Source organism: Rhodotorula toruloides, assembly GCF_000320785.1.
Source record: "Rhodotorula toruloides NP11 unplaced genomic scaffold Scaffold1, whole genome shotgun sequence".
Lineage (NCBI taxonomy): Eukaryota > Fungi > Basidiomycota > Microbotryomycetes > Sporidiobolales > Sporidiobolaceae > Rhodotorula > Rhodotorula toruloides.
In genome coordinates this window covers 397,182-416,902 of record NW_015622961.1, presented here as the reverse complement: position 1 = coordinate 416,902, position 19,721 = coordinate 397,182, and the positions used below count along the sequence as shown (strand labels likewise).

Below are 19,721 nucleotides of genomic sequence, written 5' to 3'. Positions count from 1 at the left end.
GAACTCTGGGCGACGAAGACGAGGAACGAGGAGGGCAAAAGATGCGAGAAAAGAAGGCCTGAAAGTGTCTGTTTGCACGGGCGATCTAATGTACGACACGCTACTCTATGACATCGTGAGAACCCAAGAGTGAAGGGCTAGTCGGCGAAGGCGACGGAAGGGCGGGCGGGGGAGTTGTCGGTCGAGGGCGTCCTGCCGCCGTCTCGTTCGGGCTCATCGTGCCCTTCGTCGGTGACGCTGATGGCTGGGAGATTGCTGAAACGGTTTTGGCGTTTGGCTTCGAGGTGTGCGAGGAAGCGGCGGCGTAGGACGACCATGCGGAGGAACGAGTTGACGCGGTCCAAGTCGACCCAGTCAGTGACGAGCTCCTGCTTGCGGCGGCGCTTCGCGAGCTCGTCGAGTCTGTGAAAGAGAGCGTAAGTCTAGCGCCGAAGGGCGAGCTGTGGCAGCGTACTGCAGGGCGCTCTCATCCTCGACGAGCCGGTAGTGGGCGAGCAGGATGAGCATCTTGTTGAGCGAGATACCCTTGAGCGACTCTTCGGCATCGTGCATTGCCTCGTGGTAAAGTCGAACGTAGTTGCGGCGCCGAGCTGCCACTTCGCCGGTGTCGATGCCGTCGACGAGCTGTCGAAGCTTGTCGATATCGACGCGCCGGAGGGAGAGGGCATCGCGGTCGCCAAGGTAGTGATGGAAAGCAGGCGAGCTGTGCTGGTCAAGCGGGTCACGGTACGCCGCTGCCTGGAGGCTCGGGACCGACCAAGCGTCGCGGTAGATCTTGATCTCGAAGACGCCGTGTAAGCGCTGTCGACGCTGGAGGTCAGCGGCGCGTTGCAGGTGGGTTTTAGGGTGATAGACTTACGTGGAGAAAGCGCGGGATGACCGCAGGCTGGATGAAACCCGTTCGCTCGGGATCGAACTCGGCCCACACCTTCTTGAAGGACCGCATGTCCTCGCGTGTGATGCGAGCCACCTTGCCGTAGTCTTGCCAGATGAAGGAGAAGCCGTCGACGACAGCGGCGAGAATCAGGTTGACGAAGAGGTCTGCGGGGAGGAGCGGGCGTCAAGTCCGAGACGACGCGGCGAGAGGCAAGCGGCAGGAACGCACACATCGAGAGGACGTTCCAAGTGATGAAGAGCACGTAGGCCCAGCCGGGCGACCCGCAGTCGGTGAGCAGGTAGCTCGACGAGCTGTATCGGAAGATGTCAGCGAGGTTGCGCAGGGAAGCGCCAAGCAGAACCCACTAGGTACACCTCGGCCAGTCAACCGTGTAGTCGTGCATGAACTCGTTCCAGCCCTCGCTGCGAACGGTGAGAACATGTCAGCACAAGTTGTCGAGAAAAGCGAGAGGAGCGTTCTGACCCAGTCGATTGGAGGATGAGGAGGACGAGGGCGGACCAAAACGTGTAGTAGTTGGCGTTATTCGTCTCTTTCCTTTCCCATCTCGTCAAGCCGAAGATTTCGTTGTAGAAGATGACGTAGACGAGGAAGAAGACGAGCCAGAGCGCGAAGATGCTGACGATGGCTGGCACCGACGCGCTGGGCAAGAGGACAGTCAGCCGCAGTCCGGCAAGGATCGAAGCGAGCAGGCGAAGTTGACTCACATGGCCGTCTTGAAGAGCCGGTTGAGGCTGTCGCTGCGCTGAACGAGCTTGACCGTGAGCGAGACGAGGAAGACTTTCTGAAGCTGGAGGGCGCCTTCGCTAACGTCCAGCAGGACGGGGATGGTGGTTGCGACAGTTCCCGAGATGACGACGACATCGTAGATGTTCCAGCCGTTCTCATAGAAGCTGCGACCGAGGCCAAAAGCACGGACAACCACGTCGACGAGGTAGGCGACTGTGAAACCGAGGAAGACGAAGTCTGCACGGCTGGCGGGTCAGATAACTATTCCGGGGACGCGAACAATCATTCAACGGCAACGCACTGTACGCGATAATGGCCCCATCGGTCGACCTTGCCTGCGACATGAGCACGACGATGTTGACGAGGTAGAGCACCGTGACGCCGCGTGACCACCAGCCGTTCTTGTGCACTGCACGGTCGTAGCACCAAGCTCGAAAGGCGTTGTCGGGTCGGCGCTTGGGTCGTTTCGCTGGACGCTGCCGATTCATGAGCTGGCGCAAGTCTTGCCATTGTCGCTGCTCGGTGGTTAAGAGGGAGTTGCCCGAACGTCGAACGAATGCAGCGATGATGACCGAGACAAAGACGGTGAGGATGAAGGACGCCCCGATGGCGTTGTAGATCACGAAGAAGAGGGCGTTGAACTGGGATGCGTTCTGTTGCGGCTGAAGGTCGGGACCCTTGATCTGCATGACGCTTTCCATCACGTCGATCCATCCCTCGAGCGAGATGATCTCGAAGAGGATCAGGAGCGACGACCTGAAGGAATCGAACGACCAGACGTAGGGATTCGACCAGACGCGCGGCGCCAAGAAGGTCCAGTCGCTCGTCGGCGAGGCCAGGTATTCGCCGACGCATTCCGCCTTCGTCGTGACCGACGAGTCGTTGCACGAGTAGAGGAGGCCGGAGAAGATGTTCTGCGCCCAGACCGCAAAAGGGATGATGTAGAGGACGGCGAGGATGCTGGCGTCGACGATTCGGCCGATGCCGAGGACGAGGACCTGCAAAGCGGCATTTCATCGACCTGTTTGACGATGCGGGGGCACGAGAAACGTACGTTGTAGAAGGCTTCTCGCATGCGGGGCCAGAGGTTGATCAGGCGCAGCGCTCGGAACGCCTTGAAGGCGCGAGTGAATCGGTTGTTGGCAGGACCCTCGATCAGCGACGTGGAGACGTTGACGATGACCGTCAGCAGGACCTGGCGGCGTAGTCAAGAGCGGTGAGCGGAAGCCTCGGAAGGATGAGACGAATGAAACTTACGAAGCCGTCGATGTTGCGCCACAGCGAGAGCATGTAGGCGTTCGGCGAGTAGATGAACCCGTCGGCGGTGATTCGAACGAGAAACTCGGCGAGGAAGACGACGCCGAGAGCGACTTCGACAAGCGAGTACCAGGCGATGCGGACTTGGCCTTGCTGGAGGAAGTAGTCGCGTCGATAGAGAGGCGTTGCAATGCCAGCAATGGCGATGGACGCGACGATGGCGGCGAAAATGACGGCTTGGAAGGCGAGTCGGCGGCCCTTCTTCGGCGGTTGACCGTTGATGCGTTCGTCGCCGTAAGCGGGGTCAACGACCGATTGACAGAGCCTGCGGATGTGCGAATTTTGCGAGAAGAGGAAGAGCGACCTGTCATACGAAGGATGCTCCTCGATGAACTCGGCGACCGTGTCCTTGCGCTGCCGCTGCGTCTGCTCCTGTAATCGCTCGCGCTCCTCGATCGTCGCCTCGCGGACATGATGAATACCGCGAGACGGCGGCTCCAGCGGCGAAGGCGGCGGCTGGACGATTCTGGTGAGCGTGTCGAGACCTGAGCGAAACTTGAACGCCTTCTTGGCCTGGTCGACGAATCTGACGGACGATGCTGCCGTCGGAGGTGGCGAGAGACTCTGCAGCAGTCGTCTCGTTAGTACGAAGACGTGGTAAGAAGAAAAGCGGTAGCAACCTTTTCGTCTTCGGGCGGCGACTCGAGCGGTTCCGGCGAGCTCGTCATGCGACGGTCGAGAACGTCCTCATGCGTGGACGCTTGACGGCGCTCGGTACGTCGTCTTTGGCGCATTGTCGCGTAGGTGTACGGATCGAACCTCCTGAACCAACCTGCCGTCACCGCGCGTTTCTGCCCGACGGCGAATGCCTCGAGTTGCCGGAGACGCTTCTCCTCCTCGGCGAGCTGGAAGCCCTCATTGAGCACGGCGATGAACAGGTTGCCGATGACAAAGTAGCCCACGAACATCCAGCCGCAGACGAAGACGCCGGCAAGGACGATCTGCAGGGCGCCCTTCTCGTTCGCGAGGACCGTCTTGAGGACGTCTGTCCAGTTCTCGCTGGACAGGATCTGGTACATGGCGAGGAAGGAGTCGAAGAACTGGTAGAAGGTGAGGTAACCGGTATCGTCGTTTGCGGGGTCGGGGATGCCGCGGAAGAACTCGACCGCGACGAGCGAGGCGAGGTAGGTGAGCAGGAACAGGAACAGGATCATGTTCATGAGCGGGTAGACGGTTCTGACGAGGCGGACGAGGAGGCGCTTCATGCGGGGGATGGCGAGGATGACGCGGTAGAACCGTGCGATCTGGAGGCACGTCAACCAGACGTAGGCGCGAGTGCCGAAGATGCCGGGGAGCTGGATGATGCTCGTTGTGACGGCGAGGAAGAGGTCGACCCGATTTGCCGGGCTGTCGAAGAAGCGTCGCCAGTCGGGTAGGCTCGCAAACATGCGGGTGGCGATCTCGACGTCGAACGCAATCGTCAAGCCGAGCTCCACCCAGTCGTACGCGTCCGACTTGGCCTGATCCATCTTGTACGAGCGGCTCGCCTGCAACGAGATCGAGACCACGACGAGTGCGATCCAGAAGAATCGCGTCTTCCTGTAGACCTTGGCAATGAGGTCGGCGCTCTTGCTGAGGCCGCGACGAGGTTTCCGATCGTCGTCGAACCTGACCTTGACGGGCAGGGCGCTGTGCAAGAGAACAGCATGAGCAAGTGACGCGTGTACTCGCTAAGAGAATCTGACGCACGAGGTGGCCGCGAAAGCCGAATGCTTCGTCTCGTCGCGGATGTCGCCGAAGGTGCTCGTAATAACGGCGACGAAGAGGTTCAGCATCCAGTAGTTGATGATGAGGACGCCCGCGACGTAGAAGAGGAAAGACGCGAAGTAGTCGGCGCTCATCATTGCGTACATGCCGTCTGTCCAGGTATTCGAAGAGGCGGTGACGGTGACCTGCATGAGAGCCGCGAGGATGTTGTCGAAACTCCAGCGACCGTTGACCGGATTCTCCGTTTCTGCGCAAATGCTTGGCGGACCGCAGATGAAGCCTTTCGGTGGCTCGCCAGAGGGGAGGCCTTCGAGCGTGAAGTAGGTCCGCGTCACACCGGCTGCATCCATGTAACCGCCGCATGGTTGATCGGCCGTAACGTTCGCGAGGACGCCTTGGGGGTCTGCGAAGTACAGGGAAATGAGCGAAACCATCGACTCGGACAACCTCGACTGTACGCACCGATCCAGACGCAGTGCCGCAAGTAGGATCCTCGGAAGGCTTGCACGCCGATTATGGAGAAGAGCAACATGGCGAACGCGACGAAGAGGCCGACGTTGACGAGTAGCGGCGAAGCCTTCTTGAGTGATTGAAGAATGATCTGCGGACGGAAGATGAGTGGTTTGCACGGGCTGTTGACGAGCAGGACTTGCGCACCTGGGTACCGGGACTGATGGCCAAGAGCCGAGCCGCGCGCAGCACGCTGAGCGACCGGAAGAACCATAGGTTCTTGCTCGCCTCGAGTCCCGTCGACGCCAGACCGAACGAGATCCAGAAGCAAAGTACGGCAAGCGCGTCGATGCGGTTCCACGAGTGTCGAAGGAACGCTTGCTGGTACGTCTGCCGCTGGCGCTTGATCGAGAGGGCGTAAGGCGTGTGAGCGCTGGCGAAGATGCTGGGCTGGTGATGGGCACCGTAAGGGTCGTGCGAGGTCGTGGACGAAGCGGCAGAATGCGAGTTCGCTGCAGCAGCGGCCGTCGCAGCGGGAAAGGCGGCGGCCAGACCTGACTTGATTGAGAACGGTTGAGAGAGTGAGGTCGACGGCGCAGAGGTGAAGCCGAGCCCGACTCCCGCCGGTCCAGGGTCGATGATCGGCGGCGCTGGCGTGTCTTCGCGCATAAGAGCCACAGACGACATGTTCGAGGCGGGAAAGCGGGCGTAGTCGAGTGAGGTAATGTCGGCAGAGGTGAGGGCGGCTGGTGGGTACGTCGCCTTCGTCGGCGACGGAGGCAAGGGAGACAGTCGAGAAGGTGACGGTAAGGGGGAGAGACGAGAGTCTGAAGGTGAAGGAGAGCGACGGCGTGAAGGTGTAGGCGACGGCATGGGCGAGAGGCGAGACTGGATCTTGGTGACGAGAGACGGCGAGCGGTGGGGCGTGCCGTAGATGTCGGGCTTGATTTCGGGTGGCGTAGGAGGACGAGGCGGATTGATGACGAGGCCGGTGACGACGATGCGTGCGGCGATTTCGACCGTGAATGCGCAGAACACGACGAAGAGGACGTAGTCTTCCCACGAATGGAAGAAGCCCTTCGTCGGTCGCGGATGCTCGTAGACGTTGTAAGACGACTGCATCGTCTGCACAACGACTTGGAGGATGATGAGCAGCAGGATCACTGGCTCAGTCCACCGCGCCGTCAACACCCGCGCGCACGCCTGCCTGAACACGTTGTCCGGGCCGAACACGCCCAACGTCTTCCCCCGCAACATCCTGAAAGCCTTCTCGCTCCGCTGCACTTCCTTCTCCCACTCGACGCCTGAATCTGCCGAGTCCTCCGGCGCATCCGCATCTCGTCGTCCCATAGACTCGCCGCTTCGGCCGTCGTCCTCGACACCAGTCACCCCAATGCCGACCGAGCTTCGTCTTCGGCCCGTCAGATCGACAGGAGACCTGCCTTCCTCTCGCGCTCGCTCCGCCTCCTCCGCCTCGACCTCAGCTTCAGCCAACATCTCGCCGTCGATTCCGGTCAAATTGACGACTCGCACAGAGACTCGTCGCAGCCGCTCGGCAGCGGCAGCCAGCGTTCCTCGGCGCATGAGGCCCGCAGATTGGCCGTGTTCTTGCGAGTCGCCGTTCGAGCGCGATGCAGAGAGCTCGTGCCAGCCGCCTTCGCCCGACGGACTGGGTCGTCGAGGACTCGGTGTGCGCGCTAGGCTGGGCGAGGTACTGAGCGGCGAGAGGTACGGCCGACGAGAGGGGCCGGAAGACGAGGAGAAGGGACCGAGGCGGTGGTTGCTGCGAGTTGGGGGAGTCGAGAGGGAGGGTTGGAGGGGAGATCGCACTTCAAGCTCTTCTTCGTCGATGTCGTGGGCGAGAGGGTGTCGAAAGGAATGCGCAGTCGAAAGCGACGGATCGTAGTCGGTTTCGGAGGCGAGACTGTAGGCTTGCGACTCACTGCGTCCATGAGCGTGGCTCGCAGCGCTGTATTCGGCGTCGAAGAAGCCAGTCGACGGCCCGGCCTCCGTCGAAGCTTGGAATGGGTCGTCGGCAGCGGGAGTATGGCGGGCTGGAGGCGAGGGGAGTTGCCTGACGACCGAACCGTCCGCCAAGTTGACTGTCCCTGCATGTCTCCGGGCTCCTCGCTCTATCGTAGGAGCTGGAGAGTCTGATCTGAACGAGATCCACCCTCCTTCGCTCGCCGTACGAGTTCGCGCAGTCGCATCCGCAGTCGAAAATGCTCCTCCCGCTTGTCCTGCTGAGCCCGCCGATACGAGACCGCCACTTCCGCCCTCGCTGCCTCTCCTCAGTCTCAGCGAGCCGCGCCTGAGCGAGCCGAACGGCTGTTCGCTGCCGTCCTCTGGGCTGTGAAGCGGACTCGAGGGAGAGACAGGTCGGTCGACAGCGGTTGTGACAGCGAGGGGCGCCTCGAGAGAGAGTTGTCGCTCCCTCTGCGTGCGTGGCGAGCCGTCCTGGGCCGTTTGGGCGTCGAGGAGGGTTGACGGAGATGTCGAGTGGGGGTGATGCGACGAGGACGGCTGTTGAGGCCGCTCTTGTCGCTGGTTGTCGTCAAGCGACATGCAAGCAGCCAGTCAAGCCCAAGCAGGGGCCGTTCGGCGCGAGTTCAGCAGGTTGTGCGCGTCTGACGAGGTCAAAGGGAACGAGGGAACGAGCGAACGGTTCTCCTCGACCGCAACCGCGCTCATCTCGCTGAAGAGCCCGACTTGCTCGTGCTAGCTCTGCGAGAACTGCTACGGGGCATCGACAACCAGCCGCAAGGCCCGCCATCGCGATGCCGCCTTCCTCGACACCCCTCCTCGACGGGCAACGCGCCCCTCAACGCCTTCACCTCGCTCGGTCAAGGTTGCAGCTGCGCAAACAGGCTGGAGAGGGACTCCGGAGGGCTGCCAGCACGTCGGATTGACGCCCGGATTCGACGTTGGCTCGTTCTCTCATCAGCAAAGCGCTCGGAATCTCCGCGACCTCTGCTCACGCAGGATGAGGCGTTGACGGAGCATCCAGGGCTGCTCAAAGAGTCCACAGATTTGCGCCTGCAGCTCGACCAGCCAGCAGGACGTGGTGATTCGCTTGATGAGCTCATCTTCGGCCTCATGAGCTCCCCCTCGGACTTCCAATCTTTCCTCTCCCTTGCATCTTTCTCTGCACCTTGCAGGCGTGGCACAATGCTCGGCGTCTTCCCTGCTTCCGGCGGACTCGGCGGCTCCATCGTCTCGCACCTCCTCCGCATCGTCCCCGCCGACCAGCGCTCTCGACTCGCCTTCATCTCTCGACACCCCGACCGGCTCGATGACGCGCGGAAACAGGGTGCCGTGGTCCGCCAGGCAGACTACGACGACCATGCATCCTTGGAGACGGCGTTTGAGGGCGTCGAGGTCCTCTGCCTGATCTCGTACGCCAGCATCCAGAACGACCACCGCTTCAATTCGCACAAGCGCGCCATCGAAGCTGCACGGCGTCAAGGCGTCAAGCACATCGTCTACTCTTCGCTCGGCTTCGCGGGGAGGCCGGAGTCGACGGAGAGTGTGACGCAAGTAATGGCGGCGCACCTGCGGACCGAACAGTACCTGCGCGAGGTGCAGGCCCAGGACTCGAGCTTCAGCTACACCGTTGGTTGCTTCCTCTACTTTCTCGCCGTTCCAAGCTGACTGAAACTGTGTGCGGCAGATCGTTCGTGAAGGCATCTACTCGGAGTCGACCCCCATTTACACCGCCTTCTTCACCTTATCCAATCCCTCCACACCCATCAGGATCCCTCACGACGGCTCAGGACCCGGCGTCACCTGGGTCAAGCGCGACGAGCTGGGCGAGGCGACCGCGCTCGTCCTTCAGTCGATCTTCTTCCGCCGCACCGACGAGTACAAGAACCGCCTCTTGCTCCTCACAGGCGAGAAGGAGTGGACTCTGAAGGAGACGGTCGAGCTGCTCGGCTCGGTAACCGGCCGTACCGACTTGCGCATCGAGGAGGTCAGCGTCGACGAGTACGCCGAGCAGGTCAAGGGGGCACTGGTGTACGGCGGGCAGGACTATGCGAAGAAGTGGGCGACGGCGTGGGAGGGTATCAGGAGGGGAGAGACGGCGGTCGTGACGCCCACTTTGCGCGAGATCCTGGGAAGGGAGCCGGAGCCGTTCGAGGTCACGATTCGTCAGCTCGCAAAGGACGCTCAGGCTCAGAAGTAGTGCTGTTGTCGACAATATCGTCTTGCAAAACGAGTCTCTACACCGCAATCTAGTTGTACACGAATGCGCGAAGGACCAGCCTTCATCGTTTCAGACTCCAACCTCGGGCAACTCCCGCTCCACCAACCTCGCGAAAGTCTCCTCCTTCCAGTCGAGCTGCCGCAACAACTCGAACACCCTTTCCTCTGTCGCGCCCATCTCACTGTACACGTCTTCGACTTCGACCCTGATCCCGCCGTCCCGCTCCTCGATAGACCCTCCGTCCGCCGTGAGAAGCCCCTTCTCCCGGCGCACGACGCCGACAGCGCCTTTGTCGGTTCCCTCAAAGACGGCGGACAGCTCGTCCAGATTCGGGTTGAACAGTCGCGGCTCGAGGATTTCGAGGAGAACGATGGCGACGCGAAAGACGAACGAGTCGCCTTCGAGGAGGAAGACGTCGAATATCCGCGTCGCAAGGTCGAGCGGGAGGAAGGCGGTGTAGAGAGTCGAGAGCCAGGGGAAGAGGTAGAGCGAGGGTCGAACGACTTGGGCGGAGAAGTTGGCGTAGACGCGTGGCATGTAGTCGGCGAGGAGGGTGTCGAAGACGCGGTAATAGGCTTCGACTTCGTCGGGATCGGCGCTGTAGAAGGATCGGAGGAAGGATTTCTGGACGAGGTTGACGAGGCAGACGAAGGCTTCGGCGGGAGACATGTTGAGGATGAGGAGGGCGGCGGGGAAAGCGAGTCCTGGGGCCTGTGATTCGCGAGCATCAGTGGATTGACTTCAGGAGAATCGAGAGAAGCGGAACGTACATATCGAGGCGTCACCTTTTCGTGAACCGACCACGCCAGCAACACCTCCATCAAGTCCTCGTGCATCACCCGTCCTTCCTGGAACAACTTCAGCGCCGGCAAGACCCGCTCGACATCCTCCTTCGCCGCTCTCTCCACCTCCTCGAACTTGCCCGCTTCTCGCAACGCCCTAACCCGCTCGCTCGCCTTGCTCAGCTCGTTCTTGCCGACAGCCAGCCCATTCCCGATACACATGGCCCACAGCCTGCCGCGCCATCGGACAGGCATCGTGCCGTCCCACCACAAGTCGCGTAGTCGTCGCCCTTGCGCATCGTCATGCAGGACGACTCGCCAGTTCGGGAGGATCGACTTCTCCCATACGGGGAAGGCGGTCGCGAGTGCGGTTGCGCGCAGCGCGGAGCGAGCTTCTGCTTCTGAGCGGCGGCGCTTCTCTGTGGATGAGCATTGTGAGCGCGAGGAGAGAGAGAACAGGAAAGCAGGACCTACCGACTTCTCGACTCGCGGCGAACATCTCGGCGAGCTGCTCGAGGTGTTTCTCCTGCAATTGCGAAACAGGTCAGCTACAGTCTGGACATGCACCTTGGCGAGCGTTTGGCTGGACCAGACTACTCCGAAGTATGTCGGACACACGCAGCGAAGCGGACGCACCTCTTCCTCCTTGCTCTTCGGCGGCAGTGTCCGCTGCCTCGTCATCGACACAACCTTCTGCATCACCGTCTGCTTGCGCGTGCTGACCGGCTTCTTCTGCGGCGTGGGAGCGGGCGTCGCAGCCTTCACCCCCGCTTCTCCAGCGCCATTCGCATCCGTCTCGGCAGTCTCGGGCGGTGTCGAGACATTCTGAGATGACGAAGGGTCTATGGTCGTGGTTGGCGCGGTCGAGACGACGCTCGGGCTGTGAGGCGGAGGTGTCGAGGGAGGGGTGTGTGCGGGAGAGGCGGGAGATGGTGGTGTAGACGAGCGATGGGGGGTGTCGCCGTTCTCCTGGATCGTTGTGGAGGGGTTTCCGGGCTGTTCGTCGCCCAGAGAGACCGCCTCGAAGCCTCCGTCGCCGTTCATTCCCTCATCAGTCCGTGTCGCGTCCGCTCGTGAGAAACGGCCGCCATCTGCCTTCTTGCCCGCCTGTCCAGCTTCGGTCGCGTCCGCATCGATCCCAATGTCTCCACCTCGCCCGTCGGCAACCACTTCCCGCCCCTGAAGCGGTACCGGCGAGTCGAAGCTGGGAGTTGCGAGCGAGCGGACGGGTGGAGCGTCGTCGAGCGCGACTTCGTGCAGTCCAGCAGCTGTGTCGTGCACTGTAGCGTCTCCTGACATGCTCTGTCACCTCTAGCAGCCAGTCTCGAGCGAGCGAGCGTAGAGGTCCTTTCCCGAGGTGGTGCTTCGAGAGGGTCGGCAGCAGACGATGCAAGGACAGTCGCAGAAGAGGCTCAAGGTGCTCTCGCTGAACTGCTGGTGAGTCACACAGTCCAGCTCGACACGTTGGCGGTCCTCCCACACGCTCTCGCCTGCTCACTCTCCCTCTCCTCGCCCTGATGAAAGGGGACTGTGGCTCGTCGCAGACAAGCGCAGGCAGCGCATCGAGGCCATCGCAGACTGGATCGCACACTCCAGCTCGCCACTGGCTGCCTCGTCATACAGCACCGAACGACACGCGGGCGGCATCGAGGAGCAGGGCGAGGTCGGCGAAGGGTACGACGTCGTCGCGCTGCAGGAGCTGTGGGTCAGGAGCGACTACGAGCATGTCGCTGAGCGAGCAAAGGAGGCGGGACTCGTCCACAGCAGGTTCTTCTACAGGTGCGTCTCCTTCCTTCTCCTCCTCCTCAACAGACCTGACCTCCCTGCCTCGTCCCTGTAGCGGCGCAATCGGATCCGGTCTCGCCATCCTCTCCCGGCATCCCATTGTGTCCGCCTTCGTCTCTCCTTACCCTCTGAACGGCTTCCCACTCCACTTTATCGAGGGCGACTTCTTCGCAGGAAAGGCCGTCTGCGGGGTCTGCGTCGATGTCGAGGGCGTCGGCAAGGTCGACGTGCTGAACACGCACATGTATGCGCCTGGAGGAGAAGGCGACACGATTACTGGGGCGCACAGGGTCGCACAGGCGTGGGAATTGGCGCGGATCGCGACGGAGAAGGCGGAGCGAGGCAGGCATGTCCTCGTGGTGCGTCCCGATCCGATTGCCAGGTCGCAACACAGTACTGAAACGTGTACCGTTGCAGATGGGTGACTTCAACTCGCAGCCTCACAGCCTCATCATGCGCCTCATCACCACGAACGGCTCGCTCCTCGACTCTTTCGCCGAGACGCACCCGCCGCCTCCCTCGATCACCTCAGCTGCGCACCGCGCGCTCTCTCCCATTGAGGCCATGCACGCACACGGCATCACTTGCGACTCGCCGCTCAATACCTACTCTGCGCCGAAACTCCGCAAGAAACGGTCGGGCGACGAGGTGCTCCTCCGAGGCGGCAAGCGACTCGACTATATCCTCTACCGCTCTCCCGCCGATTCGCCCTGGCAGCTACGTGCCGAGTCAACGTCGCTCGAGTTGACAGAACCGATCCCCTCGCTTGGCGTGAGCTACTCGGACCACTTCGCCCTCAGCACGACCTTCGCTTTTACGCAACAACAGCAACGACTTCCCGATCCTCTCACGCCTGACCTCCTCTCGCCCGCTCTCTCGAACCTCCACGGCGCGTACCGTGCCTCACTCGCATCGTCCCGCTTCCAACTCCGCATCTTCCTCGGCTGCATCGCCGCCGCCCTCGGTCTGACGGTCGCCTCGTCGTTCGAGCCGCTCCGAGCGCTCAACTGGCTGTTCACGCTGCTCGGCGTCATTGCGGGCGCAGGAGGAGCGACGTTCCTGTACACGGGCTTCTTGGGAGGGAGCTGGGAGGCCGGACAGCTGAGGAATGTGATCACCGAGATGGAGGCTGAGCTACAGCGGATCAGGATTGCGAGGGTAGACGAGCGGGGAAGTGTAGAGATGGATGACGGAGGCTGGACGAGGTAGACGGCTCCTCGCAAAGACACTTTCAGTCTCGCTCGATGCGCTCGCAGATGAGTGATCAAGACAACACGTTCCGTACGAGCTACAACAAGCAGAGACACAGCTGAGATAACGTATGCAAGATGCGGGAGGAGATAAGCGCTCAGTCGTCCTCGTCCGACGAGTCCTCAATCGTGATCACCGCAGGCGGTCCCTTCTCCCTGACGATCGACTCGTCGTCAGTGTCGGAGACGATGACGACGTCGTCGTCATGCTGGCCGTCGTCCGAGTCGATGTCCATGACCTGCGGCTCCTTCTTCTTCGGCTCGTCTTTCATCTCCTCGCGGGACTGCGTCCGCGTCCGCTTCGCCTGATGTGCCTGCGCCGCCTGTCCCACCTCGAGCGACGTGAGCCTTGTCTCGTCCGTATCCTCGCGCGCGAACTGCCAGCCCGATCCATTCGAGGAGGACGAGCCGGACGACTGCGAGGTCGAGGTGCGCTGGAGCGCGCGAACGGGCGACGCTCGTGCGGCGGACTTGCGAGCGAAATTGTGACGCTGAGAGCTGGGTTTGGAGGCAGGCTTGGGCGTTGACGGCGGCGGTGTCGAAGGCTCCGGGTCCGCATAGAGGTCATCGTCGCTGCCGTCCTCCTGCACGTCCATCCAGTCGTCATCGGCGACCTTCTTGTCGCCAGCCGCCTCGACGGACGTCTTGTCAAACTGCCCGGCGTCAGAGTGAGCCGATAGACCTCCCTTCTGCGCCGCCGTCGCCCGCAACCGCTCGCCTCCCAGGTCCAGCCAGATCGAGTGCCAGAGGTCGCCCTGGGCTCCCTTGTCGAGCCACTCAAGAACGATCGGGGTCAGCTTGTCGAGGAGGGCGCGGCCGTAGGCGGCGGCGAGAGGAACGGGGACGCCATTGCCGATGACCCTCAAGGCCTCCTCAAACGACTCGTCGCCCGTCGCGTGCGAGAAGTTGAGCTCGTAGAAGTCCGGGCACCCTGTGAGTCGTGGAAGAAAGAGCCGGTGAGCGGAACAATCCAGAGATTAGCTAGGAGCAGACAGCACACCTTGCGCCCTCAAAAGCTCGCGCAGCGAAAGGCCTCGCGCCTGGTTGTAATGGATCCGCTCGCCATGGGACGCCCCGTCGAGGTTCAACGTCGTTCGAAGCGGCGAGAGGATCGCGTCGCGCAGCAGCCGTCGCCACCAAAGGTCGAGCTTGCCCAGCTTGATGACCCAAGGCGACGGATAGGGATAGCAAGTTTTGCCCTTCATGTCGAGGTGGTTGCCACCAGAGCCATCAGCCTTGATGACCTTGAGCGCGAGGAGCCTCTCCGCCACGACCTTGTTGACCGAGCGGCAAACATGGTGCGTCGGCTCGCGCGTGAAGGTGACGGTATCGCCGTCCGGCGAGATCATCGTGCGCAAGCGAAGCTGAGCCGAGGTTTTTGGTGCCGACCTGTACCTGCCAGGACGCTTGCTGTCGCCCCACGCGACCCCATACTGCGAAGGCTCAGGTCAGCGCCGTGGGAAGCAACGAAAGTGCCACGACGGTGCCGCTCACCGTCCTCTGAACGTAATCGCTGGTGGGGATCTCTGTCTCGAACGACGGCAGGTCATCGATGGCTGCCGCGATCGTAACCGGCTTGTGCGGGGCGAAGACGGGCCAGAAGTCCTGCGCTTCGTATTCGGTCAAGCGGTGATTGAAGTTGACGACCGAATTCGAGACGGCGTGCGTGGGGTTTGGCGCGTCGGGGAGCGGAAAGCCGGATGCAGCGAGCTGCACAATGAGACGTCGACGATGCTGAGGAACGCCGAAGCTGCAGAGGGGAACGCGTCAGTGCAAATGGATGCGAGCGCGAGTGGCGATGTGCTTACCCGGCGGAGTCGACCAGAGTCCACCGAACTTGGTAGCCGAGCGAAAGGCATCCGGCTACGAAGAGCTGGAAGTAGGAGCCGGTCCGGCTGCCCGGCAGAGGCAAGGCGTGACGCCTGAAGGCCGCGACGTTCTCGAAGATGGCCGTGAGAGGACGATAGATGGCGAGCTCCGAAAGGAACACGAACGGCTCGAGCGTGCGCAAGTCGTCAATCTGTGAGATCGACCAGTCAGCACGAGTCACGGACGGCAAAAGAGCGAGACACACCCGCTTGTGGTGATTCGCCTGTGAGAAGCCCTGACAGGGCGCGCCACCTGCTATCGAGTATACTTGGCCGATGGGCGGGATGTCGCCGCCCTCAACGCCGATGCCGTAGAAGGCGGCCTCCGCGACGTTCGAAACCGTGGTCTCGAGCGTCTCAAGGGAATGAAGCGCGTTGCTGCGCATGCACGAGGCTGCTGGAGCGTGCTTCTCGACGGCGTGCTTGACGGTAAGGAGCGGGCAGCCTTCTTCCAGGCCACGATCGAGTAGGCCGCCGCCCGCGTACAGCGCAAGGTGATTGAGGGTCGCCCGCGACGCCGCCTGGAGAACCGCGTGTCGTTCGGCAGCCTTGCGGTCGGACGTAGTCTGGCACGTCTCGCAGGTCTGCAGGGCGCCGTTCTCGAGTTTGACGGCCTCGAAGCCGAATTCGCCGTAGAAGAAGCCGTGCGAGTCAACGATCGGCCAGACCTCGCCGTCCTCGCCGTAGCCCTTGTCGCGTCCTGGCTCGCCGGGTTTGCGGTTGAGGCGAAAGCGGGTGTAGAATGCGTCAGGGCTCGAACTTTCGAGCCGCGCGATCTCGAGCGTCGCGTCGCCGTCGTCTGCGATATCCAGCTGGACGAGACTGAACTTCTTCGAGATGTCGGCAGTGGCGAGCGAATATGACGGTGCATCCGTGAAGAATACCTCGCGCTCCGAAAGGAAGCTTCCCGACGGGCGAAGGCGCTCGGGCACATCGCTCGCCCTCGTGAGCCATGTGACTTTGATCTCGTGAACCTCGTCGGGCTCCTCGGCGTTGTCGACGATCGTGACAATTTGAGCGAGGCGATATGGGCGAGGGTCCTCCGCAGCTGGCCCACGCTTGTCACCCTCGCCGTCCTCATCGCTGGCGGAATCCTCGACCGGCACCACGTAGATGAAGTCGCCTGGGTGGTAAGGGACGCGGTCGATCTCGAAGCCGCCGTCGATGCGAATCGCACGGAGCGCGCGACGTGATCCTTCCGGATTTGTCCGGTAGTTCGACTCGAACGTCGTTTCGCACGAGGGACATGGCGGGCGTCCATGCTGATCGCACTGGGGAAAGAGCTTCGAACGGTCGATAGCCGACTTGTCGAGGTGAGCTCCGTCGCCGCTGACCGCCAGGAACGTAGGGTCGATGTCGCGGAACGAGCCGTCTTCGTCGTTGTAGAGCGCCCTGCCGCCGAGAATGTCAGCGGAGAGAGTATGAAAAAGTGGTGAATGTGCGCACCAGCTGAAGAATCCGGTCTTGGGCCAAATCGACGAGGAACTGCGCGTAGCCGCCGCTGGCTTGACGAATTGAAAGGGGACCTTGGTGAGCAGAGTGACAGCCTCGACGTCGTCGCATCTGTCCAAGGTAAGGAGTTGACGAGGCGGCAGGTACGGTCCGAGACTTGGCACGGTCGAGGCAGTGGCGAACCTGGGGGGATAGAGCGGTTGAATGGCGCGTACGACAAAGAAAGCGACGAGCGCATGCGCACCAGAGGATATGGGCTTGGAGCGGCGAGGGACCCAGCGCGTGCGGCTTCGCTCGCTTGCGGTGGAAATAGACGATCAGGCCGAACCACAGCTTGACGTCTTCCGTCCCGCTTGCAGAGCGCCGTTCCTCGTCTTCATCGTCGGTGGTCGACGTCTCGTGGCTTGACGACGTCTCGTGGCTTGACGGCGTGTCGTCGGTCGACGACGACTCCGTGTCGGACTCCTCGAAGTCATCGATGTCGAGTTCTTCAGGTGATGGTGGTCGATGAAAGGGGTCTTGAGGACCTTTTTCGGGTCGAATGAGGACAACGTCGCCAGCTCTGCACTGGAGATCAGCCACCGAGACGGGAGGGGCAAACCTGGGACGCGACGCACTGGAACGCTCTGCCATTCACGATCGCTCGCTTGAACACCTCGACTTCCCTCCCGTTTCGCTTCGCAAGCACGCACTCCCCGGCAGGTTCGGCAACGTCGTCGGGAACATTGTCGTGGTCGTGCTGGACGATGTAGCGATACTGCTTAAGGAGACGCGCGTCCTGCTTCTTCTCCTTGGCGACGGATCGGCGAACAGCCTGCTCATTCTCCGTCCGGAATGCGTTCGGGAAGAACATGTCCACGATGATCCGGAAGATGTCTGGCGAGATGCTGGCGTGGTCATGAACCCTCAGCAAACAGGCGACCGCAGGATGGGAGCGAAGTTGAACGCACAAAGGGATGTCGGGCAGCTTGCGAAAGAGGAAGACCGCCTCGTTCTGCAGGAGCTCGAGTGACTGGACGGGCAGTCGCCATGCGAACGGCAGAGTTTGCTGCCAGTCGAGATCCTTCTCCTTAACAATCGACTCCTTCAATCGTGCAAGCTCGTCGCGAACCTGATCGCCGACCCTTCGTGCAAGATTCTCCTCGCGCTCGTCGTCTTGCTCGACATAATCGCCGCGGATAGAGCGCGAGCGTGCGAAGGCAAAAACGTTGATCAGTCGTCGTAATCGCGCGACGTCCTGCTCGCCGAAAGGGACCTTGCCGACCAGTGACTGCGCTCTCGACATGGCGGCTTTCGGCCCGTCGGATGGACCCCAGAGTCGTCGGCGGCAAGTTTGTGGAGCTGGTGGAGTAGTCCACCATTCTTGAAGGACGAACTGGCCAAGTCGAGTGTGCAAGACGAGTCCGGATGCGGTGAAGTCGAGGCGTCGAACGTCGTAACGACCCCAAAGGTGAACCTCCGCACTTGTTTCTCGCGGCGACGGATTACCGTCCTCCCTGTCCGACTCGCCGCCTCTGGGTGGGGGCTCGAAAGGTGACGCCATGCCGACGATAACCACGCTCTTCATATGCTTGAGGAGGTTGACGGTGGAGCACGGCTTGATGGCCCCTTTCTGAAGGCTCGCGGAAGCGACGACGGCGAAGTTGTCGAGCCGGTACAGAGGCCGCTTGACCTTCTTCTTCGACGGCCAGAGCGCGGCCAGTCGTTCCTCGTCGAAAGCGTTCGGCGCTGCGGGAGTCAAAAAGTCTCAGTATGTGTCGAGATGCGGCGGGGAAGCGTGACGCACGCTTAGGCGGAGGTGCGCGGCGAGGGTTGTACGCGGTGCGTGTGCGGAACAAGCGCTGCTTGCCCGTGCGCTTGCGCTTCTTCGATCCCGATCCGCTAAGCGTGAGCATGCAGCTCTCGTCGGGCGTGTCCTCGACGATGTCGATAGGCTTGAGGTCGCGCTCCCTGGCCTGTAACGAACGAAACGCAGCAGTCAGTGGCTGCACAAGAGTGCGAGATTATCGAGACGCACCCTCTCCTTCCCCTTGCCCTTCGGCGCACCGACGGGAACTTGCGTGTCGAAGGACGTCTTCGGCATCTTGCGAACCTTGCGCCGCGCGCCGCTCTTGGAGGTACCGATTCCTAAGTCGCTCGTCTCCGTTCCGCCGTCCTCGGTGTCTGCATCCAGTCCTTCGTCAATGTCGATGTCGAAGGCGTTGGTCGCCGGTGGGGCTGCAGGAGGTACATCGTCGACGACCGGCGGCCGCGCGAAGAAGTCGTCCATATCCTGGTCGCCGTGCTCGAAACCGCCCAAGTCCTTGGCGTATGGGTCGGCCTGGCCGTTCTGTAAACACATCCCGGTCAATCCCAGCTGTTGCGCAGACGAGAGGATGCGGAACGCACCGAGATCTCGTCAGAGTCGGAAGAGAGTTCGAGGACGTTGGCGGGCGCACTCGAAGGCGGGGCGAGGAAGTACGCCGCGCTGCCTTCTTCTGCGTCCGGGTCGACGCTCAGCAGGTCGACCTCCTTTGTGGGCGGTTGAATGAGCGTGTAGAGGTCGGGAGCCGCGAAGGTCGTCGTCGGTTCCGGCCAGTACGGCGCCACGCGCTCGAAGAGGAGAGTGCCCTCGTTCCGAAGATCCGTGATGATGTTCTGCAGGAAGTTGTGTTTCTACAGAAGCTCGGAGGGCCGTCAGGTGCGCGTTGTATCTTAGGCGAGGCGAAGAAACGCACCTGCTCGAACCTGGCGAAGTCGGCATCAAAGGGCGCGCCCCGCAGGCCCGACCTCCTCGCTTCAATATCGTTCACGTAGAACTCGGCGAGACCCTCGATCCCGTTCGCGACATATCTGGCGGATCCGACATCCTCGCCTGAGCGGGCGGCTGCGGCGTGGAAGACTTGTCGACACTGTCGCTGGAACGCCTTCCGCTCCTGGTACTGTCTCGGAGCAAGAGAACCCAGTCAGTGACCGAAGGAACGGGTGCGGAAGGGGCGGCAACGCACGCTGAGGAGAGTGTAGGACGGGAGAGCTTCCGCCATTCTCGAGGGCTTAGCGGCGCCGCGCGAGCTTGCCCAGGCGCGTATGAGAGCTGGCGGACAGTGAGCAGCGCAATTATAAGCCAAGCACGAGCGGTGAGAGCGAGGGGAAGCGGTGGAACTCGTCAAGGGAGTGGGGACGAGGTTCGAGGACGGTTGTACTCCGCCAACTTCGCTCAACTGCTGTTCGAGGATCGCTTCTGAGCTCATAGAGATTGTCTCGTACTTTCGGAGTACCCTACAGGCCGCCTGCTCGTGTCAT

At 61.8% G+C, this 19,721-nt stretch overlaps 5 protein-coding genes across 5 annotated transcripts; 2 read left to right on the top strand and 3 right to left on the bottom strand.

Annotated features, from left to right (window-relative positions):
* Positions 1 to 137: 137 nt before the first annotated feature.
* RHTO_00163 (calcium channel subunit Cch1) lies at positions 138 to 7,663 on the bottom strand (the record flags this gene model as incomplete). Its single annotated transcript, XM_016413847.1, has 14 exons — positions 138 to 402; positions 455 to 801; positions 860 to 1,041; positions 1,106 to 1,188; positions 1,243 to 1,299; positions 1,361 to 1,537; positions 1,603 to 1,861; positions 1,926 to 2,622; positions 2,679 to 2,819; positions 2,882 to 3,505; positions 3,562 to 4,570; positions 4,631 to 5,051; positions 5,111 to 5,249; positions 5,306 to 7,663. The coding sequence occupies 14 exons, from the start codon at positions 7,661 to 7,663 to the stop codon at positions 138 to 140; spliced, it is 6,759 nt and encodes a 2,252-aa protein (XP_016276854.1).
* A 603-nt stretch (positions 7,664 to 8,266) lies between these two features.
* RHTO_00162 (NmrA-like domain containing protein) lies at positions 8,267 to 9,281 on the top strand (the record flags this gene model as incomplete). The annotated part of the gene is made up of 2 exons (XM_016413846.1): positions 8,267 to 8,710; positions 8,769 to 9,281. 2 exons carry the CDS (start codon positions 8,267 to 8,269, stop codon positions 9,279 to 9,281), a joined length of 957 nt encoding a protein of 318 aa, XP_016276853.1.
* Positions 9,282 to 9,371: 90 nt separating this feature from the next.
* On the bottom strand, positions 9,372 to 11,383 carry RHTO_00161 (TBC domain protein, Rab GTPase activator; the record flags this gene model as incomplete). Its single annotated transcript, XM_016413845.1, has 4 exons — positions 9,372 to 10,013; positions 10,073 to 10,503; positions 10,559 to 10,610; positions 10,721 to 11,383. The coding sequence occupies 4 exons, from the start codon at positions 11,381 to 11,383 to the stop codon at positions 9,372 to 9,374; spliced, it is 1,788 nt and encodes a 595-aa protein (XP_016276852.1).
* An 88-nt stretch (positions 11,384 to 11,471) lies between these two features.
* Positions 11,472 to 13,078, top strand: RHTO_00160 (inositol phosphorylsphingolipid-phospholipase c; the record flags this gene model as incomplete). Its single annotated transcript, XM_016413844.1, has 4 exons — positions 11,472 to 11,521; positions 11,708 to 11,863; positions 11,925 to 12,228; positions 12,287 to 13,078. The coding sequence occupies 4 exons, from the start codon at positions 11,472 to 11,474 to the stop codon at positions 13,076 to 13,078; spliced, it is 1,302 nt and encodes a 433-aa protein (XP_016276851.1).
* A 139-nt stretch (positions 13,079 to 13,217) lies between these two features.
* Positions 13,218 to 19,462, bottom strand: RHTO_00159 (DNA (cytosine-5-)-methyltransferase; the record flags this gene model as incomplete). Its single annotated transcript, XM_016413843.1, has 14 exons — positions 13,218 to 14,050; positions 14,120 to 14,552; positions 14,614 to 14,869; positions 14,928 to 15,139; positions 15,194 to 16,379; positions 16,434 to 16,622; positions 16,684 to 17,001; positions 17,057 to 17,326; positions 17,390 to 18,167; positions 18,226 to 18,394; positions 18,457 to 18,768; positions 18,828 to 19,094; positions 19,157 to 19,360; positions 19,427 to 19,462. 14 exons carry the CDS (start codon positions 19,460 to 19,462, stop codon positions 13,218 to 13,220), a joined length of 5,463 nt encoding a protein of 1,820 aa, XP_016276850.1.
* Positions 19,463 to 19,721: the final 259 nt, after the last annotated feature.